The 24,125-nt window shown below is 56.2% G+C and overlaps 1 protein-coding gene across 10 annotated transcripts in view; it reads left to right on the plus strand.

Moving 5' to 3' along the window:
• Positions 1-23,248, plus strand: part of PACSIN2 (protein kinase C and casein kinase substrate in neurons 2) — a 111,645-nt gene extending 88,397 nt beyond the window's left edge. For 7 of the 10 annotated variants that reach the window (XM_019715031.3, XM_074326490.2, XM_074326494.2 and 4 more), the window contains 9 exons: positions 5,698-5,854; positions 7,658-7,893; positions 9,365-9,520; positions 10,791-10,966; positions 12,897-13,017; positions 16,002-16,123; positions 18,142-18,264; positions 18,646-18,842; positions 21,637-23,248. In XM_019715031.3, coding sequence (XP_019570590.2) covers positions 5,698-5,854; positions 7,658-7,893; positions 9,365-9,520; positions 10,791-10,966; positions 12,897-13,017; positions 16,002-16,123; positions 18,142-18,264; positions 18,646-18,842; positions 21,637-21,749 — 1,401 coding nt within the window. In that variant the 3' untranslated portion in view covers positions 21,750-23,248. The remainder of the gene's footprint in view (positions 1-5,697; positions 5,855-7,657; positions 7,894-9,364; positions 9,521-10,790; positions 10,967-12,896; positions 13,018-16,001; positions 16,124-18,141; positions 18,265-18,645; positions 18,843-21,636) is intronic. The other 3 variants (XM_019715034.3, XM_074326491.2, XM_074326497.2) reach the window with 1 other exon arrangement.
• The last annotated feature ends 877 nt before the right edge of the window (positions 23,249-24,125 follow it).

Raw genomic sequence — 24,125 nt, forward strand, 5'->3', positions numbered from 1 at the left:
CATCATACATGTGCGTATGTATCCTAATGTTATAGCTTTTACCGTTGAAATTTTGTTTAAAGAATTCTTCCCTGCCCTAAGTCACAGAAATATTCACCTACATTTTCTTCTAGTCACTTTGTGGTTTTATCTTTCACATTTTTATCAAGTGTTTGGCAGACCCAGTGGAAGGCAGTGTAGAAAGAGCGGTGGGACGCCGAGTCGCAAGGTGTTTGGGGGCGATATCGTCCTTTGCGCACGCAGGTCCTGGCCTGCACAGGCCTGGGAAGTGAGGCTGTGGGGGCGTGGCCAGAGGGCCTGGCTGGGGGCAGGGCGGCCGGGGCACAGGCCTGAGAACCCTCGGTGTGACGGCTGCCATGCCTTCTCTCTGTGGTGCATCCAGTCTGCAGTGCCACAGCCAGAGCCTCACGGGTTCCTGGGGGAGTCCAGAGCCCACTGGGACTGCTTGAGATGTTGAGACGTGGGCAGGAAGAGGTCCTGTTCCCTGGCTGGGTGCCTCGGAGCTGAGGCGGCAAGGATGGGAGAGCGTGAGCTTTGGGGGGGTCCTGCCCAGTTCCAGGCTCACGTGGGCCACTGGGTTCATCTTGGGACTTTCGGTGTAATCAGGTAATTTGTCTGTGAGATGGGTCTGATGGTCACCAGCCAAAGAGGGTAAAAAGAACACAATGGAAGGCATATGTAAGGAGACCAATATGTGGCACCCTGTGGGTCCCCCTGACCTGATGGCCCAGCCGTCACATGGGGTGGGGGGGCTGGGAGGTTTGTGGAGCTGCAGGTCTGCATTCACTTTCCCTCTCCCACCTGGGGTCCGTCCCAGGGGTCTCACTGTCTGCTCCCAAGTCCTCTAGCTGTGCTGTTGCCTGGGGCCACTGTGTTCCCAGCAACAGCTGGCCAAGGTAAGTGGGGTGTAAAGGCCGAGCTGCAGACATGCCCCATGTCCTTGTAGAAGGTGCTCCAGCCTGTTTACGCGGAGGGTGAGTGAGGAGCTGGTGTGACCTGTTTGAACTGTCCTTCCAGCACCCCTGTAATTACAGAGCCCCGCGTCTGCACAGGCACCGCTGCAAGTCCAGCCCCAGATTTGGCTCAGCTGACAGAACCAAGGCTCTTGTGATGCGGGATTCTCCGTGCCCGGGGCAGAGGAAAGCCAGGGACTGATTACAGCCAGACTTAGAGAAAGGGAGGCGTGTGCAGCCGGGGGCGGGGGGCGGGCAACCAGGGGCTTGGGCCCGAGTGAAGGCTGTTGTGGGTGCAAAGGAGCTCGAGGGATTTGAATTCCCAGGGGCACATCAGGATATTTCTGGCTCCTGGTGTGCCCTAGGCAGAGCGTGGCCTTCAGGGGGAGAGAGGTGAGAGCACGGCTTCTAGAGGACTCTGGAAAGGAGGTTATTCTGCTTTTTCCTGAACCCGACAGGTCCAGCCTGCACCGGGGAGCTGGGATCCCTGTACCTCTGTCCCGCCTCCATCTGCCGCCTGGAGGACAGTGGGTCCTTTTCCCTGTTTTCTGGCTCTCCGTCCAACTGCTGAGGCCCCAGTCCCAGGCCATGCTCATACCACCCCTCCAGGAGCTTCACCCTCCTGACGCCCACCAGTTCCCGGGCACAGCACCCTTCAGGATGAAGGCCTGACCCTTGAGGTTTCTCACTGTCTGACCCCACCTCCCGTCCACCACTGCACCCACCCCCTGGCTACTCCAGTCATTCTGCTTCTGTGTTCCATGCTCCACTCCTAGCAGCATCTCACATCTCACAGTGCCCCCAGGGCCCCATGTGGTCACACCTTCATTTCTGCCAACACTGTTCTGTCTGCTGGACTCTTTCCCCTCACCCCCCCTTAATGTGGCCCGCTTCCTACTTGTCCTTGAAAACTGAGCTTGGGTGTTGCCTGCAGTATAGCTCCCGTCAGGCAGCCCCTGAAGGGAGGGGGGGGCATCGTGGCCCTGCCCCAGGTACATGTGTGTTGAGCTTCTGTCTTTAGCACCTTGGTGTCTGAGGGGCTGAGCCTGAATTCAGAGGAAGTTAGGACATAGATGGCTTCAGACCTGGTTTTAAAATTGGGCATTTTGTGAATGAATCAAGTGATAATGGAGTTTGGGAGGAAGCTTATTTTTAACTCCTACATTAAATTACCTGCCACTTGGCCATCTCAGAACAAGCTAGTGTTTTGAAAAGCAAGAGAGAAGCTTTTTAATTATAAAACTGATAAAGCAGAAATAGCCATATACGCATATGTTCTACCTTTCATATATGATTAATTTGTTACATATCTGAAAATTAAGTTTCTTACATTTTAAAAACCTGTCATCATACCTCAATTAAAAAAATGTATAAAAAATAGAACACACTCTACTAAAGAAGACAGATGGCAAATGGGAACAAGAAAAGATAGATGCTTAGTATCATTAGACATTAAGAAAATGCAGATTAATTGGGATGGCCAGTCAGCTGTTAGCTCAGTTGGTCAGAGTGCGGTGCTCTTAACAACAAGGTCGCTGGTTCGATCCCCACATGGGCCACTGTGAGCTGCGCCCTCCACAACTAGATTGAAGCAACTACTTGACTTGGAGCTGATGGGTCCTGGAAAAACGCACTTAAAATAAATAAAAGTTAAAAAAAGGAAATGCAGAATAAAATCACAATGAGCTATTGCTACATACTGAACAGAATGGGTTAAAAAAAATTTTAAATCCTGTCAATACAAAGTGCTATAGTGAGAATGCAGAATCATTGGACCCTCATACATTGCTGATAGAGGTACCAAAAGCCACAGAGATACTTTGGAAGACAGTCAGGCAAGTTCTTCCAAGGTTGGATGCCCACCTCCCGTACAGCAATTCCGCTCCTCGGTGTTCACCCATGAAAATGAAGGCATGTGTCCATACTAACCCTGTAGGTGAATGTTTATAGCGTCTCTATTTATAATTGGCCCAAACGGAAAACAGCCCAAATGTCCTTCAACAGGATGAAAGGATAACAGATGGTCTATTCCTGTGATAGAATACGACTTAGCAACAGAAAGGAATGAGCTACTGATTTGGCAGCAACACAGACCAGTCTCAGGCGTATGGTCCGTGACAGAGCCGGTCAGCAACGCCAGGCTGTATACTGTGTGGTTCCATTTATACTGGACGTCTTGGAAAAGGGGCAGAAATCAGATTAGTGGCTGCCAGGGGCTGTGTCGGGGGGAGACTGACTGCGAGAAGGGTACATGGGCCCTTGGTGGCGAGCTGAAAGTACTCCAGACCTTGGCGTGGTGACGGCTGTATGTGGTATGTGTTCGTCTGAACCCACGGAAGTGTATACCTGTCAAGGGTGAATTTGATTGTATGTAGATTTCTCTCAACTTAGAAAAGTAGCTGGCAGTGGCCCTGCGTTTAGGAGCTCCAGCGCCTTGCCCAGGGGAGCCAGAAGGCCCCATCGCTGTGCCAGTGGGGTGGTTTATGGAGGTGGAAACAGTGGTACCCGCGTGTCCCTGTGCTTGGACTAAAGTGAGGGGCTGTCACAGCCCATAGGGAGCCTTGTCCCTGAGCTGAGGACAGTAGGCAGAGGTTGCTGGAGCTTCTCTGCCCGTTGTCATGGCTCTCACTCCTCCCCTGGCCCAGCAGTGGGCACAGGCCGACACTTAAACCTGAGACACGTGCTTCTAGAAACAGCCTTCCTGTACTCAGATTTCAAGAGTTGTCATTTAAACATGTGCTGATGGGTGGTACCAACATGTACCTTGATGAGAAACACCTTTCTCTTTTCCCTAACCCTTTTACAAGGGGAAACTCAGAGGGGTGGGCAGGTTTATGGAGAGCCGCATATTGTGGTGGTGGTCGCACTGTGAACGTTGCTGGTAACCGTGAGGTGCAAACCAGCGCTGCGTGGTGGTTGCGTGGGGACTGCCAGCTCCGCGTGGGCCTGTGATGATCTCAGCGCTTCTTGCCCCCAGCTCAGCGGTAGAGTCGTGTTTTGGTGGTTACTTTTTCCATCCTGCTATCAATTTCCAAATGACAGCAAGGCCTTATTTTAAGGGAAGTGAGCAGGGGACGTCACTTCCAGTTGTTGTGAAATGCATGCTTTTGCCTTCCGACAGAGGGGCTGCTTGCGGAGGGCGAAAGCTCAGCTTCACTGCCTACCTGCTTCTGGTGCTGAGGAGCGGCCAGGCCCCGCCTGCGCTGGGGGACCTGTGCAGGGGATGGTGACATGTTCCTGCCCTCCAGCCGGCCTGCTGCAGGTCTCACAGGCCTCTGGACGAGGCTGCACAGGCTACCTGACTTCCAGGGCTCTTGCCGTCCCATGGGGCTGGGCTCAGCGGCCTGGCTAGAGCTCTGGGCTCTGGGACAGCTCGTCCTGAAGGCGCCGCAGCCCATCCCCCACTGCCCATCGCCATGCAGGGCCCATGTCCTGTGCCTTCGCGGGGTCTTCCCGCCATTCCCCAGGCCCTCTTCCTCACCGGGTTACCTCGGCTCAGGAGAGGAGACACAGGTGGATTAAGTGTTCCTAAGTCAGAGTCGAACAGGCTGTGCCGCTGGTCTCTGCAGCCTGCATACACCTTTCTGTTTGGTGGGGGACTGGCCCTTCCTGTTCTCCCGGAGCTTCCAGATTCACTCGAGACAGAGATGGAATATGAGAGTTATCAGCCAGGCGAGCAAATTTTCAGAAATGGTAAAGCTGACAAAAGGTTGACTAGGATTTTTGAAGTCAGGGAGGAAGGGTTCAAAATACAGTAGGTCGTTTTTCTGTCACGTTTCCTCCGGGAAATACGTATTTCTGATACCCAGTATGAGCTACATGGTGTCCTTTCAAATCGGCGGCTCAAAGAATGAAACATGTTGAACACTTGACTTTCACTCCAAATTGGCTGCTAATATTTTCTCATCTATTCTTTTGTTATTTATAATTTAGATGAGCTAGTCTCTCCTTTCGTATGTGCGAAAAAGTACTTAAAACTCAGCTTAGTTCTTGGCAAAGCAGATAAGAGCCTGCGACGGGCAAACTAGCTTCTCTGAGCCTTGGTTTCCTCGTCTTTAAAATGGGGGCAGGGATTCCTCTTCCTCATTGTTATGGCGGTGGCGGCATTTGGAGGGTAAAACACCTACTGTGGTGTCTGGCACATAGTAAGTGCTCAGTAGTGGGAAGTAGTGTTTATTGCTGTAATTGGGAAGCAAGAATAACCCAGCATGTGATGACATTGAAGCAGAAGGAGCCTGAAAACCTGTTTATACCCGTGAGGATCAAAGGCCTTTAGCCAAGAGTAAGATCATTTTAATCTGAGTTACTGGAAAATTATTATTTTAAATGTCTCTCGTTAGACATTACCTGCTCTGGGAAGCTGTCCCCGGCCCCTCAGTCTGTGAGATGCCCTTCTGGGCGCCCGCAGCCCCTCGCTTCCCTCCATCACAGCCCTTCCTGAGCTGGTGTGTCTCCCTCCCTGGCTAACATGTCAGAGTGTGGACACTGGCCGTGTGGATGTTGAGAAGCTCCGAGTTGCTGTTTCATGGGTTCCTGCTAATAATAAAAACGGGGAGCTGGTCACCTCACGATGCAGGGTGCTTTTCAAATGGGAGAGGGGCTGAGCATCAGGAGCCTGGCTGGCACGTGGCTGCTCGCACAGCAGCGAGGGTCAGGCCACTCCACTCCGGGGGGGTGTGGGGGGGTGTGGCCAGTGGGCCGCTGCCCTGCGCCCCACGCCTCACAGCGTGCTTCCTTCTCCTAGGTCGGGAACTACAAGCGGACCGTGAAGCGGATTGACGATGGCCACCGCCTGTGCAGCGACCTCATGAACTGCCTGCACGAGCGGGCGCGCATTGAGAAGGCATATGCCCAGCAGCTCACCGAGTGGGCCCGGCGCTGGAGGCAGCTTGTGGAGAAGGGTAGGGAGGCCCCAGGCGCTCTGGACAGATCGGTGACCTCCCTGTGTCAGTTTGGCAGGAGAGTGTCGCGCAGTGGGCTGTGATTCTTTTGGGGGAGCAGCAGGGTGCTGTCACCCGGAAGCCCAGGCTGCTGGGACGTCCTGCCGTCTCCTTTAGGCACAGGACGGGGCAGCGAACAGCCCTGTCACCACAGGACACGCTCTGCTTGCCGATTTCACGCAGAACGGCTCCCTAAGGGCCCAAACCGGAGTCAGCGCCGATCAGATCCGAGGCCTGACGCTCGGCACCGTGCGTCTGACACAGCTGTTGATCTGAACTTGGCCACGTAGCAAGTCAGATGGGACGAGGCTGACACTGGCCGGCCTTCTGACTTTGAATTTTAATGGAAATGACAGGTTTTGCCCCCTTCCCTCCCTACCCCACTCAGAAGGTTCTGGAGCTTGGTGACAATGCCGCTGTGGATATGCGTTGTGTGCACAACACACGTCCCAGCAGTAGAGGGGGAGCTCAGTTGATTAGGGGACTTCCTGGGACAGAAGCGAGGCAGTAGGAGTTTCTCAGGGGCAGGTTCTTCTACCATGAACCAGTGTCCTCGGAAGAGCCAACCAGGGGGGCTGCTAGGCCGTCGGGTGAGGGATCCTGGAGGACCACGGTCCCCTGGCGCTGAAACGGGTTGTCACAGTGGGGCTTAGCACGGTGATCAGTGCACGGCAGGTGCCAGGGAGGCAGGCGCAGCTCCCTCAGTAAATGGTAGCTGTTGCCATTTTGTTTCCACCTGTCAGGATTCAGCCGTTAGTGCAGTCCCTTCTGTTCACAAAGCACTTGCCCCCTCACCTTGCACATCCCGCCACGGAGGTGCAGACCTGGGTAGGACAGGGAGCTGCTGGTTTCACAGACACGAGGGGCGAGGGCTTCAGAGGGCCTCACCGCCTGTGGTTGTCCTCCGCCCGCCAGGGCCTGTGTCCTGACCCAGCGCAAACACTAACCATCTCCTGTGCGCCGTGAAGACAGCACCTGGGGCTTCCACCTTCACCCCCAGCCTCTGTCCCTCCCTCACCTCATGTGCCATCCCACACCCTCTACCAAATGACAGGCCAGATTGTGAGTTTCCTTCCTGAGAACAGTGAGTCAGGTGACTCAGGCACCCCCACACCACTGTCTAGAGATTTCCATCTGGGCCCGAGCCAGTTCCTGCCTCCAACTCTCTTTCCTCCCCCAAGACAGGGCTTCCATTCTGCTGAAGGGACAGTCCTCCATTCGACAGGCAGTTCTCGAGTTCCCGCTCTGAGCGGGCTCTTCCTGGGACTGAATAACAGAGGTCCCAGCCCTCATCCCTCCAGAGAACGTGTGGTCCAGTAAACGGGGAGCCACGGTGCCGGGGAGTCCCCCAGAGGGAAGCGATAGGGCACTTAGCAGCCTGGGAGAGAGGTCAGCGCATTTCAGAAGGTCTTTCCTTCTGCAGCCAGCCTTACACCCATAAAACTTCCAAGATTCAGAAATTTGAGTTTTTAAAGAGCCTGGTGACTTTTAAAAACAGGAAATTTGTGTAATCCCACAATTTCCCTTACAAAAGAGTGGCAGCTTCAGTTCCTTATTCTTTTCAGCATCCCTGGAACTGAAAAAGGAACAGCCACTGAGAGAAAAATATCTGAAACAACCAAAAGGAAACCTCCCAGCCAGACAGCCTGGCTGCTGGCCTCAAATCCCCCTGACAGCTGAGAGGGGCTGACAGGAAACCTCCCGCGCAGGGCCCACCCCCCCTGCCCCCGCGGTGCCCGGTGACCACCGCTTCCCTCCCGGCAGGGCCTCAGTACGGGACGGTGGAGAAAGCCTGGATCGCCTTCATGTCGGAGGCCGAGAGGGTGAGCGAGCTGCACCTGGAGGTGAAGGCCTCGCTCATGAACGAGGACTTCGAGAAGATCAAGAACTGGCAGAAGGAGGCCTTCCACAAGCAGATGATGGGAGGCTTTAAGGAGACCAAAGAAGCCGAGGACGGCTTTCGGAAGGCGCAGAAACCCTGGGCCAAGAAGCTGAAAGAGGTGAGCGGTGCGCCCCCTACAGGTTGCTCCGCGCCAGCCCGCGCCCCGCGCCGCGCGCTCCTCGCGGGTGACTGTCCGGGAAGTCCTCCCCACCAGCAGCGCCTCCCCCACTCCAGGAATTCCTGCCGGCTGTTCGCATCAGAAACAGAAAAAGGGCCACCCCTCGGCCAGAAGCCTTAGTGGCTAACATTTACCCAAGTTCAAGACTGCAATTTAGTGCTTATCAACCCATTGTAGTCAGGAAACAGGATCAGAGCCACATATGGGCGAGAGAGCCCAAAACCCGAGCTCTGACCCACTCATCGTGCCTCCCCCAATCCTGCCAATCGTCTGCTAGAGAGATGTAAAAGCTCCTTTGGGCTAGTGGGAAGATTCGTTACACCTTTTCTTCCTCTTGTTTGGGGTTTTCTCTCATATTTGCAAATGATAGATACTGAGATTCGTTTATTTGAAAGTAGCAACCAAAGCCATTGAGTCCTGCCCAGCCTTGGCTCGCTGGAGGCTGTCAGACATGCACGCTGTTCCCCCCTCCCCCCGACCTCAGCACTTGCGGAGCCCACACCCCACTTCTCAAGTAGAGGTGCCACTTCCTTCCATCCCCTGCCCTCCGGCTTTTCTCAGGAGCTGTGCTGCCTTCCTCCTTCTCAGAATCGCCCGCCAGACCCGGACACGCCTGTGTCTTCAGGTTATAACCGGCTTTCCCGCTTTGCTCCTGTCTTGTCCCCTTTCTCCTCCTTGTGTCTGGCCGCATTTGTAGTGACACTGTCCCCATGAGGCCATGGCTACCATCTCATCTCTCCTCTCCAGAATAAAATCTGTGACTTTGCCTCACATAAGGAAGCTTCCATGAAACAAGCACACACACCTCCCTGTCTAGATGTATGTGTTTAGGTACAGTTATGTATACAAAATAGCCGTTAAAACACGGAATGTGTGGCCTATAACCCTCCCTCCCGATGTTACCCCCTCTCGGGTTGGCTTTCTCCTTTGAAGCATTCTTCATGTTTTCTGTTCCCACTGTCTAGTATGCTGCTCCCCCAGATAGCCACACCTTCACGTTTGTGCGCCCTGTCATCCAGGGTGGCTTCCTCCAACTGTTGTAAATGCAGTGGTACCAGCCCAGCCCCACCATGGCGTCCCTCGCTTCTCTTCCTTCCTTTATTCGCCTCCTTGGCACTTACCGCCCTCTAATTTACTCTGTACTTTCTTCCTTGTAGATGTGTACCCAGCTAGACCGTAAGCCCCCGTGAAGGCCCAGGTTCTTTGTGCCTAGACCAGTGCCTGGCACACAGCAGGCGTTCCGTCAGCGTCTGTTAAATGAACCCCTTTGTTATAACCAGTTGTAATTGTAATGGACATACAGCTTTGTACTGCTCTCTCCTCTCTTGAAAGCACTTCCGGCAGTCGGAGTAGCCTCTAGCGAGGATTTTGAACTTTCAGAAACACGATGTTCGGCTCATTCTCCCTGTAGGTAGAAGCAGCAAAGAAAGCCTACCACGCAGCCTGCAAAGAAGAGAAGTTGGCGATATCGCGAGAAAGCAATAGCAAAGTGGACCCATCCCTCAACCCTGAACAGCTTAAGAAATTGCAAGACAAAGTAGAAAAATGCAAGCAAGATGTCCTTAAGGTAAATCACGCACGTGTCGTTAGGTGTTGAGTGCATCTGCCTCTCCGGCTCACGTGTCTGGCACCCGGGAGCCTTTGGCGCCGCTTAGCTGCATGGGCGGGTAGAGGGCACATCCGTAAAACACACTCCTGCCCTCAAGAAGGTTGCGCCATGAGCCTCTCACCTCACTAGAGCCCACTGTGCCCACCTCAGGATGGGCTGAGCTGAGCTGAGCGCTGGGTGAACGGGCCGATGGCTCTAGTGCTCAGGGAACGAGGAGCTGGAGCGGCTGGGGTTGCTGCAGGCCAAGAGCGGGAGGGGACAGCTTGTGTGGGACTCGGAGGTGTCAGTGTCAGCGGTGGGAGCCAATGTGTGAGCTGGTATGGAGGGTTCCGAGGACCAAATCGCCAGTGGCCTTGAAAGTCAGGTGAAGAAAGGAGCTTGAGACACTGCTGGCAGGGGGCCCCTGAAAGAAGGGAGGGCACAGGTGTGGAGGACCAGAACGGTTAGAAGGATTGCTGTGGCTGTGGTGGAGCCAGGCCCCATGCAGGGGTGGAGGTGGGAGAGGGCGCTGGAAAGCCCGGGGCACTGGGACCGCGGGGACCTTGAGGGCCTGGAGCCGGGAGGGTTTGGGGCAGCCTCAGCAGTGAGAGCCCCAAGGAGGTGTGGGCAGAGGCTGTGGGGGCTCGGGAGAGTGGGGATAGAGCCTTTCAGTCAAGGAGAGGCAGTGAACAGGCATGTAGAATCAGGGGTGCTCTTCTGTTTCTTCTACTGCAAAGGGGGGGGTTATCCACCGCAGTGGATTAGTGAGGAGATCACACGGGGTGATTGTCAAGGGCTCTGCAGATACAGGCGGGGTTCTGTCTGGAAGGTCTGAGTCATGAGATTTAAACACCAGACAGCATTGTGTCATTTAATAGTTGCCAGGAAGTGAAGGCCGATGTGGACGAGGGTCTGGGCCTGTGCCCTGGGCCCCCTGCTTTACTGTGTTCTCAGGGTGGGGGGCAGAGGCTGCCACTGTCAAGGGGTGCAAAGGAAATAGGTCTGGGTGCTCCTCAGAGGCTGGGTCACAGCTCCTCACTGTGCTTATTTATAAAGTCACCCAAAGTGGCTGGCTTACTAGTGTCACCTGATAAGTAAGTCTAGATGCTGATGAATTCAGAAGTGGCGGAAAAGGACAGAGCGGGGAGGACCCAGGTAGTGTAGAGCCTGGCTCGCTTTCTCTTGGCCAGAGGGTGTCGGGCCGAATGGCAGTGACCCTTCAGCGTGCAGCGTCTGGCTTGTCTTGTAGACCAAGGAGAAGTATGAGAAGTCCTTGAAGGAGCTGGACCAGGGCACCCCCCAGTACATGGAGAACATGGAGCAGGTGTTTGAGCAGTGCCAGCAGTTCGAGGAGAAACGCCTGCGCTTCTTCCGAGAAGTGCTGCTCGAGGTTCAGAAGCACCTAGACCTGTCCAATGTGGCCAAGTAAGTGTCCCTTTAGCTAAAAGCACATTGCCAGGAAGTCAGGGGAACGTCGCTTTCGAGTAAAGCGCAGTTGCTGCTGTGCAGACTTGGGATGGCAGTTTGTCAGAAGGTCTGCTCACAGTAAAATTCTCCTGCCCGGGGGGCCCGTCTGCTGAGCCCGTCTGCCACTGCCCAGATCAGCTGGTCACTGCCCTGAGCTGGACGGCCTCTTGCCACGCGATAAGGGGGCCGTGCTCTGCCAGCTCTAGGTACAGTACTGGGCAGGAAGGGGGCGCCGTGGCTCGGACCAGCCACAGTTGGTGTATTTGAAATCAATCAGGGCTGACTTTGAGGCCCCTTATGAGGCCTTTCCATCCAGAGCAGCTGGCGGCCAGCTCTGTCCTTGACTTCTCAGAGGTTCTGAGCCGGGCAGCACAGACCTCGGAGACTCAGCACTGAATCATGACTTGGGAGCCCGGATATTTCTCCCACACTTTCCTGTCTTTGGTCCCGAGACACCTTTGTCAGGGCAGAGTTCTGGGCTAACCCTAGACGTAGACTTCTGTCATCTATAGAGCAGCGTTGTTTAGAATCAACTCGCCAGTCAAGGCTTGTTCAAGGAAACTACATTCCGTCTGTCTCCTGTATAAAAAATCTGAAAGCAACAATTATTGCAGAGCTACGCTGCCACCATTTAGTCTTCATGACAGTCTGTGAAGTAGGTGGCATCATTCCCTGTCTGAGGAGGAAGCAGCGGCTGAGGGAGGATGAGTGACTTGCCTGAGGCTACACCTGGGCTGGGCCAGGGCTGTTGAGCTCCTGTGTGGAGCAGAGGCCACGTCAGTGCTCGTCCCAGTTGCCATCCCTGCCCTCACTCCATCCACCAAGTCACCCTGGCAAGCAGGTGGTACAGTACTGTCTGGGGGCCACGAGAACAAAATACCACACACTGGGTGCTCACATGAATAGAAATGTCTCCTCTCGCAGTTCTGAGGCCGGGTCTGAAGTCAAGGTGTGGGCGGGGCCGCACTCCTTCCGGCAGCTCCGGGAGGGTCATCCTGCCTCTTCCAGCCCCTGCTGTTTGCTGTCACTCCTTGGCCATCTGGCTGTAGACGCATCACTTTAGTCACGTGGTCGTCTTCTCTCTCTGTGTCTTCACATCATCTTCCCTCTGTGTGTGTGTGTCCAAATCGCCTCGCCTCTTTTTTATAGAAAGATGTCCGTAGATTAGGGCCCACCCTAATGGTCTCATTAACTTGATGACCACTATGTGGCAGGTAACACCCTATGTCCAAATTAGGTCACATTCCGCAGTTCTGGGGTTCAGGACTTACATGTCTTTTGGAGAACACAGTTCAACCCGTAACAGGTGGCCTTATGACCACTCAATGGAGGAGGAAACTGAGGCCCAGAGAGGGTAAATGACTTGCCAGCCATGCAGATTAGCAGTGAACATAGCAGGCCCCGCAGTGGTCGGACATGGTCAGCTTCCCAGGAAGGCGAGCTGGAGTGAGCTGTCGGGCAGGAGGCCTGCCCGGCCCAGGGGGCAGGTGGGCCCTGCTGCAGCCTCGCCCGCTGCTTTCGCCCGGCTGAGGGGCAACTTCCCAGCTTGGCGGAAACGATGAGGAGGAAGGTGCCTGACACTCGATTCTAGACCTGATTAAATGGGACCGCCTGGATTGGAGCGCGTGTCGCCCAGGTGCTGGCACCTTTGCATTATCTGACACAGAGCAGAGCCAAGTTGTCACCACCTGGTGACTTAAAGCGGATTTGTCAGAAGCCACCGCTGTGGGCTCCCACACCTTGGTGGTGGTTTGTCCCTGTCTGTGGCCCAATGACCCCCTAGCTGAGCCAGGGTGGGGCGTCCTGATCTGCAGTGAAGTCAGCTGCTGCTACGATGGACAGTGGCCATCCCTGCCTTCCAAAAGTCATGCTTCTCTCTCTGATTTAGCTACAAAACCATTTACCGCGACCTGGAGCAGAACATCCGAGCTGCGGACGCGGTGGAGGACCTGAGGTGGTTCAGAGCCAACCACGGGCCGGGCATGTCCATGAACTGGCCGCAGTTTGAGGTAAGAGGAGGCTGTGCCGTGACCCTGGCAGCCTGGCAGGGCCGGGCCCACAGGGCCGAGTCATACGCTGCCTTCTCGGTCCACTTCTGTGTTGGCCTTTGCCCGTCTATGAGGCAGCCATTACCGGCCATGCTAGAAGGAAGCTGATGCTTGGTGCCGGGGCTTCGGGCGTCCCTGAGGCCTCCCGAATCTCTAGGGAAGGTGCGGTTATGTTCCTTCTCCATAAGGTTTTGGTGGGCACTTGTTGGGCATGGGCATTCCCTCATGGTGAGTCCCAGGAGCTGCAGGACACGCCAGACCCGGTTCCCTGCCCCGCCCCCTGGGGGATGGCAGGAGGGAGCAGGCATAGTGCCCACTAGGCCGGGCGGGCCAAGGGCGCTGCCTCGTGGTTTCCTGTCTAGGACCAAAGGGGGTGTTACCTCAGTGTGTAGCGGGGACTTGTCCTTATTTCCGACAGTACATTCACCCAGTTTTGGTTCAGGATTAACTTTGCCCATTTTCATGGGTCCGAGCCTTCCAGTATCGTTACATGCAAAATGCCTGGGGAGCTCAGACTCTTCCAGCGCTAGGATTGGGTCACCAGGCCCCCTTCCCTCACCTCCCACACAGGTGGTAGCAGAGCAGGCAGTGGCCACAAGTCCTGCCGCCTTGTTCTCTCCCCTCCTGTGCTGGGAGGGTTCGCGGGGCTGCGGCAGCTGCCTCTCCTGGCAGGGTGCTGGAGGTGACTCTCTCTGCCTTGGCCTCGCGTCGAGTGGCTTCCCCTGCTCAGTAGCAGCCAGAGCGCAGGCTGCAGTCAGGTTCCGCCTCACTACTTACCAGCTGTGGGATGCTGAGTGAGTCATTTGCCCCTTTTGTGACTCAGTCTTCCCCTGTGTAAGATGGGATGACAGCAGCAGCTGTCTCCTCAGGTGGCTGGGGGCTCAGTGACCTCCATGCTAGGTGCTGGCCCTGGGCCCACCACACAGAAGCCCACTTGGCCCCATCTTAGCCTGTAGTTGTCAGTCGTGACATGTGTGCCTCTGTTTTCTGGAGTTTCCTAAGAAAACTGCTCCAGATGACAGTGTGGGTCCATGTAGCTGAGCAACGCCTGGCCCCCACCCCCCGCACCATTTCTAGGACATCTGCTCCCCACAGGAGGCCAAGAGCAGGCCGTGCCCCTTCCACAGAGGCACTGGGATAAAGCACAGGCCCGGGGGCCTCCTTCCTGAGTGGAAGTGGACGTAGAGGAGAAAACACACAGCATCCCCTTCCCCACGCCCCAGCCCCCGGTGATGGCACACTGGGAAGAAGCCAATTGATGACACGTCTTGTGCACACAGCTGGGATCTCACCCCACAGGGAGTGTTTATACTGCTCTGGGAGTGGCTGGGGAATCACCTGTGAAATTCCCCCACCTCCACCCCCATCCCTTCGCGTTGTCTGTCAGTGGTCAACACCCAGAGAACAGAATGGTCTGGAAAGAAGATTTGACAGACTGTCTCACTGGTGTGGGTGTCTGGGCCAGAGCCTGCAGGTAGCCCTTCTCTCTGTGGGTCCCGTGGGCTGGGAACCAGTGCCCTCCTGGGGCACACACAGTTCTTACGGGATCATGCTTGCCTTTCGCTAATGAAATTATTTGTTTTTATTTTCCATGCCACAAGGATGAAGTAAGTCTCAACTTTATGGCTAACATGTTGAATTCTAAACTTCCTACAGTGTGTGTGCAGCCCATGTGGGTCTGTGTGGTGTCCATAGCCTGGTTCTGGCAATGTGTCCTGGTAAAGAACCATGGTGGTGGTTCAGCCTGCTGCTTTTATTGTTGTTTTTCTAGATATTTGGTTTTCTTTTTTCCTTTGATTCAAGTATCACTTTTTTTTTTTAATGGGGGAATATTGGGGAACAGTGTGTTTCTCCAGGGTCTATCAGCTTCAAGTCGCTGTCCTTCAATCTAGTTGTAGAGGGCGCAGCTCAGCTCCAAGTCCAGTCGCCATTTTCAATCTTAGCTGCAGGGGGCGCAGCCCACCATCCCATGCGGGGATTGAACCGGCAACCTTGTTGAGAGCTCGCGCTCTAACCCACTGAGCATCCGGCTGCCCTCAGCCTGCTGTTTTTGTCATCCAAGTTGACAGCTGACTCTTCCTTTCAAGGTCAGCTAGGGGAGACCATTTTGGCCCTTGTAAGCCATCCAGTCAGGACAGATTTCTATTCAAAAGGTCACTGTGGGGACTCTGAAGTTCTTAGTCATCTTATTTGAATTAAGAAAGTAATTAAACAAATAGGTGACCTGGTCTGGAGTCAGGAGCCCAGGTCTGCCACCAACTCTGTGTGGACAAGTCACTTTTTCTCTCTGGGTCTTGGTTTCCTCCACTGAGAAATTGACAGGTTAGATTTGATGTTTCTAAGATGGCGTCTAACCTTGAGGTTCTGTAACTTAATACACGTGAGCAAAGCTAGGGACTCAGTCACACCAAGTCTTATTAACTTAGAGCTGTTTGATAATGGGCGTAGTCTTCATTAAACATGCCCACACACATGCTTTTCTGGAAAATCATGCTATAAAGCACCCCCCCTCCCCAATGTTTTCCAGGGCAGTCGGTAAACAGCTGCTCACATAGCAAACCTTTGGGGAGAAAACACTTCGCTTTGTGTTGTTAGCTCCCCCTGCACAGGTTCAGATCACAAAGGAAACGTTCTAGGGCAGCAGAGAGCGCCAGGGGTGGGCGCCGCCCTTTGGAGACTTGAGTGGTCGGTTACCTTATCTGCCCTTTGCTGAGGCGGTAGCCACCCAGCCCGATTTTGTTTGTACCCCAGGGTTCCATGCCCCTGTTGCTGGCTTGCTCAGGCCCCTGCAGCCAGCTCTCTTGCCTCCCTGGGAACCAGACAGTTTAGGGCATAGACGGGAAGGGTCTTCAGCTCGGGGCCAAGCCCCCGGCCAGTGGTCTAGACAGACGTGGCCTCAGGCACATGAACTTCCTGCCTTCTCTCCCTCGGTGGCTGTTGTGCAGGAGTGGTCCGCAGACATGAATCGAACTCTCAGCCGGAGAGAGAAGAAGAAGGCCACTGACGGTGTCACCCTGACTGGCATCAACCAGACGGGCGACCAGACTCTGCAGAGCAAGCCCAGCAGGTGGGTCCAGGGCAGCCTGCCTCCCTGGGAAAGATCCCCTGGGCCCTCTCCACATGCTGGGACGCCCCTAGTTTGGACACCTGGGCCTGTCCAGATGCTCCCTGGGCACCTGAGCTCTGCTGGGCCAGGCCCGAGGGCCTGTCTGGGGAGGACCATCTGTCCATCAAGTGCTGAAGCTGCGGAAAGATCCAGAAAGGAAGCCTTTGCCACAGACACACTTCGGGCCCCAAGTGAGGGGAGGAGCTGCTGTCAGGTGCTGGTCATTATGTGTCCCCAGTGGCACACGCCGACAGGTGGAGGTCACTGTCAGTGGCTTCCTTCAGGCGGGGTCAGGTATCCTGGCCAGGTTTGGACTTACTTCCCGGTGCTTTATGCAGGTGCCCTGGGGGGCGGGGGCGGGGCATTGTCAAGTGTCCTCTTTTTCAAATCACCTCTCTGTTGAGAGCCTTGGTTATTTCTAAGCTCATCGTTTGCAGAAACTGAGTTTGGACAGAAGTGGTGCACTGAGGTGATTAGGACCTGCTGGCAGGTGTGTGCTGCCCAGCGCCTGCCCCCGGCCTCAGGTGTCCCTGCTGCCCTCTGCAGAGCTGCGGCTTCAGCCTGCTCCTCCCGAGGCCCCCATGGCGTACCACGTGACGATTATCTCGTGGTCACGGCCTCCGGGGAAGCTCAGCACAGGTTCTAGGGGCCTCTCTGTGGCCCCGGGCACTGAAGCCCCTGCCAGGGCCCTCTGGGCAGACATGGCCGGTCATCTTTCGGTCGCTCTGTGCCCACCTGGGCAGGTGTGCTTGTTGACTAGAGCAGTAAGCACCTGCGTGAGTGGGGACGGGAGTCGGAGGATGAGAGACCACCCTGGGGAGGGGAGCGCCTGGGCAGGGGTCTAGGCTGCCAGGGCTGCTGCACAAATTCACCTGCCCAGCACCAGGCCCCTCAGGAAGTCAGCTAGAGAAAGGTACCGAGGAGGGAGGAGGGCCTGCTGGTCTCAGACGGTGGCCCAGGTGTAGGCAGCGAGCGGGTTTGGCTCCAGTACCCCTCACCAGGCCTAAAGCCGATGAGGCCACTTGGGGTCACTCTGGTGTCATTTGAGGCTTTTCCTCCCCTCCCCTCCCCAGCTCTGACTGTCCATCCATCTTTCCGGGTGCCCTGTCCATGCAGCCCTTGGCTTGGAGGCAGAGGTGGTGCTGGCCGCAGAAGCCCTGCCCTGTGACTTAGTGTTTGGTTCCATCAGCTCAGAGCTGCATGGGGCGTGCGGGGCTCTCGGGGGCCTGTCTTATTCCTTTACCACCTGTTCTGCACTTCATCCCATCTCCCCTGGCTGTCAGTCCTCAGGCCGGGCTTGGGTCTAACTTCTCTCTGGTCCTCCCTGGCCTGGTACACGGTAGGCAGTTGGCACAGTTGCGCAGATGGGTTTTCTCCCTCTGGAACACAAAAGGGGTTCTTTATCCCTAGAAGGGGCTGTTCAGCAGGCTCGGCTCCTCGGCACTCACAGCTGATTTTGGAAACTCCAGGTCCAGAAGAACTGGGGAGGAGGCCGCTGGAACCCCTGGTAGTCAGAAGGAGGGGTGTGCTGTGCTGTGGGGTGTGGAAAGCTCCGGGCGCCTCCCTCCTGCTCTCCTCAGCAGGCCTCCGAGCCTCGCAGGCTGTCACCCTCCCTAGGCCGGCTGAGCCTCAGAGGCTGGCGGGCAGGCCTGCCAGCTCCCAGCAGTGGGGATGAAGGCCAGGTGGGGAGGGCTGTGGGGAGACTCCTGTGTGCTCCACCCCGGGCTCCTGTTCGGGGCTGACTGCGTCCGGGCGCCAGGAGGGCAGATGGAAGCCTTGTTCTCTCTCAGACACCTGAGGCGTGTGTAACAGCCACAGCATTGCCCAGGGTTTTGCTGATACAGCCTTTCTGCTCTAATGACACACACCTCCCACCCGATTGTCCCGTTCGCCCCTGGCCCTGTGACCCTGCAGCTGGGAGCATCAGGGCCGCAGGGGCCTGAGCTGGGGTCCCCTGAAAGCTCTCTCTCTCCCCGTAGCGACCTTAGTGTCCCGAGCAACCCCGCACGGTCAGCGCAGTCCCTGTCCAGCTACAACCCCTTCGAGGATGAGGATGACACGGGCAGCACCGTCAGTGAGAAGGAGGACGTTAAGGCCAAAAAGTTGGTGAACAAACGTTTCCCTCTGGTTTCCTCCTCGCTCGCTCTGTCTTCCTCCTCCTCTCTGTGCAGGGTCTCGGCCCCTCGGCACTCACAGCCATGCATGAGGCCCGCAGGCGGCGGCCCAGCTGCCAGCCGTGGACAGTCTCTGGCTTCTGGATTTCTCGGGGAGGGGGCGCCAGTTAACAACCTGTGGTTGCTTTTTCTCTGTCCTCCATTAACCCTTGTCAAGGCCCAGCACAGGAAGACGGGCCTGCGGGGCGCGGCCCTGCCTCTGGGGGGCGCCCGTGCGGCCCCGCAGGGAGCCTGACGGCGGCGCTGTGCTCCTGCGGAGGAGCCCCCAGCCCAGCCCGGCTCAGGCCCCGGCTCCACCCTCTCTTGCAGCGTGAGCAGCTACGAGAAGACGCAGGGCTACCCCGCTGACTGGTCAGACGACGAGTCCAACAACCCCTTCTCCTCCACGGACGCCAATGGGGACTCGAATCCGTTTGACGAGGATGCCACCTCAGGGACGGAAGTGCGGGTGCGGGCCCTTTACGACTACGAGGGGCAGGAGCACGACGAGCTGAGCTTCAAGGCCGGTAGGTGGGCTCCCCCTGCATCCAGGCGAGGGCTCCCACCTGCGGGCGCTTGTTGTACGTCAAGCCTGGGAAAGTTCCTTCCGGTCTCATTTCCGGTTCCCACCACCCCCGTCTCAAAAGAAACAGATGCTCGGTGCCCGAGCTTAGCAACAGTGAGGTGCGCGGTGCCTTTGCCCAAGACGTCGCCCCAGCTGGCCGAGGCCTGGGAACAGCAGGGCCCGGGAGCAGGAGATGGTGGTGGGCAGGACGGCCCAGCTCCCCCAGACGTGCTCTGCAAGCAGCTGGCCCTGAGGTCCCCAAGGGAAGAGCCTTCTCCAGAGGCGCCCGTGGCAGAGCCACCTTGCCCGGGCCCCAGCGTAGCCCTCAGCGAGCCCTGGGCCAGCTGAGTCTCGTCTGGGGGCAGCGCCTTTCACACTTGCCTCCTGCAGCCCCGCTGTGCTCACGTTTCCCACCCACTCACCTCCGTGGCCAGTAACTGAGACCTGGGTTTATGGAACAGCCTGGATTCTGACTGTGTGTCCGCATGCAGACATGTTCTATGCTGTGTCTTTTTTTTAAATGCTGGCTGCCCTTCACCAAGATGGGTTGCAACACTGTTTGAAAACTTAGGGCCCGTCTTAGAGGCCTGAGCGGCCTAGCACCCTAATGGGCCCAAAGGGAGCCAAGCTCCTTCTTTTGCTTTGTCCCTTCCTTGAAGCCACCCCCTAGCCGGCATCCACCCCTCAAAGGGAGGCTGGGCCAGAATTCAACCAGCAAAGGCTGGCACGTGTCCCTCTGCTCAGGTTACACTCTGGGACAGACCCCCACATCCGACTCCCCCACTCCACCCCAGCTGGTGAGGAGGTGGGGGGCTGCATCCTTCAGGGAGCTGGAGAGGGGCTGCCAGCCGCCCTCCCTCCACACTCAGCAGGCCAGCCGGCTGTCCCCAGACACTTGGCCACAGGGTTGGTCATCGGCGCCTCAGCCGGTTGTGGAAAGGTGCCTTTAAACACCTTGTCCAGTTTTCTGATGTCTTCAGTTGGGATTTCCCCCCACTTTGTTCATTGATTGATTTTCTAATTCTTTCTCAATCTTACCTATTGGATCTGTCAGCAATTTTATAGATTTCAAATGTTTCCTTCTGCTACAAGTGAACCGTCAGAAGCAAACTGACTGAAAGGAACGTTTCTAGTCACCAGTTCACATTTAGGCAACTTGGAAGCTCTCCTATCGGTTTTGTCTGGTTTCTGCATTATTTTTCTTTTTCACGATGTGACGTTAGTTCCCAGCTGGTGCTGCTTTCTTCTGTCTTTAGCTCTGGCTGCTCTCCACGTCCCCGGGTCTGAGGTGCACTTTTCACCACATGGAGGCACCACCTTGCTGGTGTCTGGCTGTGCACCCGGGAGCCGAGTGGCCTGTGAGGGCGGGATGAGAGAACCAGCGGTCACAGCGTAGGCCCTGCCAGGGGGGATGGGACAAGACTGAAGTGTGCCCCTCGTGTCGCCCACGCTGCAGCCCCTGCATTCACTACTGGTGTTGCTAAGTGAGATGCACAGAAGTGGCCTGGGCCCACCTGGGCCAGCCCTGGGATGAGTAATCATCTCACATGCGAGTTTACTGAGGGCTCACTCGTCCTGCATCCCTTTCGTCCCCATAGCACCCTGTCCCCAGCTGAGGGCACCAGGGCCTGGGGGCGGAGCAGGCTGCCAGGCCTCAGCCCGTGAGCCCGGTTTGGAGCCGAACCCCACAGCCCGGCAGCCCCAGGTGTCCTGATGAGTATGGCCGCTACATAACAGGGAGGTTTGGCTAGACAAGGCATGACTGCCTGGGAGAAAAACTGCAACTAAGCCTGCAAAATGGACCAAATGCCAGTGAGAAAAAACAAAGCTGCCAACTGAACGATAGACCAAGCCTGCCCGGTCCTGGAGAAGGCAGCCTGAGCTGGCGGCGCCCACGCCCCGCTGCAGGGCACACACAGCCAGACCCCCTGCGGCTCCTCACCGTCCCCTGCTCTGGGCTGCTCTGTCCGCCCTGAACGGGCATAGGCCAGACCTGGACCTTCCGCCACCACAGCCTGATCACACCTGTGGTCCTTGTCCTGGGTCTGTCTCCTTCAGGGACCAGCGCTCCATCTGTCTGTCATCTCTGTGTCTCCTTCACCCCCCAGGGCCTGCCCCGAGGTAGGGGTTCCCTCATGTTTGAACAAAGAAAAGATAAATCAAACTGCCTACACGGAACCCTGGGGAGATTCTAGAACCAGAGTGTCGGGAGGAATTGGTGCTTTAAGTTAGAGGACACGCCCTGAGCAGGGTGCTGCGGATAGAATGATGGGTGCCCACCCCCCCACAGCCTACAGTCTGGACCCAGATTAAAGGAAGGCCCAAGACCACGGCAACAAGTGAAGAGCGGGCGGCCAGGGCCCAGGGGAGGGCGGTGGCGTAACCCTGTGAAAGGGCTCCTGTGACCCGGCCGGGACCGTCAGGAAGGCAGAGGGCTAAAGGCGGCTTTTAACTCTGAAGTCGCTGGGAACCTGGTGGCATCAGACCTGCTCGCTTCCAGGTCGCTGTGTGAGAGATGCCTCCTTAGAGCTCTCAGAGGCCCCTGAGAATGCAGCTTCACCTCCATTTAGTAGAGAAATAACCAGGCCCTCGCTCCACCTTCCCCCCCAGGAGACTGCTCATCCCTTCCATCCACGTTAGAGACCCTCCCCGACTCCGTGGGCCGAGTGAGGGGGCTAAGACATGGGGGAGACTCTGTCCCAGGGGTCAGTGTGTCACCTGCCGGCTCACCAAGACCTGCCCTTTTTGTCCTGCAGGGGATGAACTGACCAAGATAGAGGATGAGGATGAGCAGGGCTGGTGCAAGGGACGCTTGGACAACGGACAGGTTGGCCTGTACCCAGCAAACTACGTCGAGGCGATCCAGTGACAGCCCGGTGGGCTGGCTGGCGGAGGGGTGGAGGCTGTGGTCCCAGGAAGTCTGTTAGCCATCGGCATGGGCAGCAACCCTGTGCCCCAGCTGGCCGTGTGGGCATCTGCTCCTTTCCCTGCAAAAGATGATGGTTCCGTTGCTCTTGGCTTCATGGTGTCTCTGGAAGACAGACGAGCCGGTCATTTCACCTGGGACTTGGCAGCCTCTCCACAGCGCAGATGGGAGGCCCGAGCACAGGCCGACGGCACACCAGGCATAGCCGGCCCTCCCCGCCCCCGCTCAGTGTGTGTCTCGGCTTATCATGGGTCTGTATACCCTTGACCTTGTCTTTCTCCTCCGCCTCAGTGGTGGGTTCCACAGATTCCTTTCGCTGATGCGTCTCCTCCCCCGCAACTTAAATGAACAAATTTACATGCCATTTTCTGAGGTTTTTAATTTAAAGGCTGTGTACAGTTACCTGTTTATATACTTAAATTATGGCACAGATTGACGTACGCCAGGCTTGAGGAAATGATACGTCTGTGTCTGTGCTGTACCGCTAACCGACTGTGCCACTGCCCCGCTCATTTCCACAGAGCTTGCAGCGGAAGATGGGGACACGCTCTGGTCGGGCTCCCACTGGGATCGCTCTGCACGTGGGTGTCGGGTGTAACCGTACCTAGTGCTCCCCAGGCACCACATTTAAAGAAGTTCCGCTCTGTTCATGCTGAAAACTTAACTCTCGCAGAAAAGCAAAACAGTAAACGAGGAAAAGAGGAAAAACAAGTTTAGCTCTTGCAAATTAACACTTCTCTCTGTTATTTGGAAGGTTAAAAGTAGAAGATGAACTTCTCAGATGGTTCCTGTTAGACATAAAGTCACGTCTCGGTGTATATCTGTATATATTATTTGATATCCAGAGAATCTAAAGAGCTTGTCTACTGTTTTAATGAGATTTAAAGGCTCTTGACAGTGGGTTTAATTTGTAAACTGCACAGGCCTGGCTGGTTGGCTGGGCCTCCCTGAAGTGGAGACTGCCGGAGGGGAGTCTGTCCTCACTGCCAGCCGTCGTCCCCTCCACAGCAGGACACTGCAAACCCCCAGGTCTTGCCAGCAGAGTCCAGTCATCTGTGTTCCTCATGAGCAGGCAGGCGGGGTGTCACCCCATAGCACAGGGGTCTCCTCTGAGCGTCCTTAGTCATCAGGGAGCAGATGCGCTGCGGCAGGAAGCTACACTGTACTCGTGGGGCAGGAGAACTGTTATTCTGGTGATTCAGACACTGGTGACACGGCCACCGCTGTCACCAGCTGTGCATTTACTCGGTGTCTCCAGTGAGCTCGGTGTCTTGCTCGGGAAGTCAGTGTGTGTCTGTGTTTATCTTGAAGACTTACCAGCAGAAATCCTCATTCCTTTGCTACAGATTACCAAAAATTGTCAAGTCTTTTCAGTTCAGAAGTTTCTTTAAATGTATAGTATTTTAGAAAATAAAATCAATAAACAGTTGACCTCGCGAGTATGACAGTGTGTGCCTCACGCTCATAGCAGCTGGGGGACGAGGCTTCATCTGCACTTTCGCTTTGGAGCCCGATGAGACCCTGGGCACAGACTGCCGCCCAGGGGCCATGCCCCAGTCCCACTGCCCCTGCCAGGCCAGAGGGGGATTCTGAGGTACCTGAGCCCATGGGGGGGGGGGGGGAGGCTGTCCCGAAGGCTGCCACTTCTTCCCTCCTGAGGCCCAAACAGCAGAGGCATCCCGAGCCCCTGCTGTGCGCTTGGCCCTGGGCTCTGCTCTTACATTGTCTGCAGGAATGTGCCCATCTCCAAACACCCCAGGGGTGGGAGAGTGTCCCCATTTCCATTTGACTGAGCAGGAAACAGGCTCCAAGAGCCAGGCTTACCTGAGGAGTCCCAGCGGGTCCCTGGTACTGAGTAAAACCCCTGTGGAGCCTCCACCCTCACGGGGGTGAACAGAGGAGAAAAGAGGCCCGGTGAAGCGAGAAACGAGAGGTGAGGGCCAACGCACAAAACCTGGTAAATCTGCCCCAAAAAGCACCCACTCGAGCACTGGGCCCTCCCAGGGGAGCCAGGAGGGGTGAGGGGGACAGCTGCCATTGCAGTGTCACTTCTGGCTCACAGAGGGCCCAGGATGAATCTTCATCATCCAGCCACCTGGTCTGACGGGTGATGAGTTGGAGGCCATTGGAGTTGCCAGCAGCCTCGGAGGTAGGACTGGGCAGAAGGGAGGGCTCAGAGCAGGCTCCCGGGGCACTTGGTGAGCTCATGTATTGTCACAGCAGACCAAGGGGAGGCTGGAGTCATCCCACTTTGCAGAAGAGGACACAGGAGGTCTGGAGACGCCAGTGAATTGCCCAAGGTCCCATGACAACTGGATT

The sequence above is a fragment of the Rhinolophus sinicus genome, chromosome 1 (assembly GCF_057876585.1).
Source record: "Rhinolophus sinicus isolate RSI-liver-muscle chromosome 1, RSI-T2T, whole genome shotgun sequence".
NCBI lineage: Eukaryota > Metazoa > Chordata > Mammalia > Chiroptera > Rhinolophidae > Rhinolophus > Rhinolophus sinicus.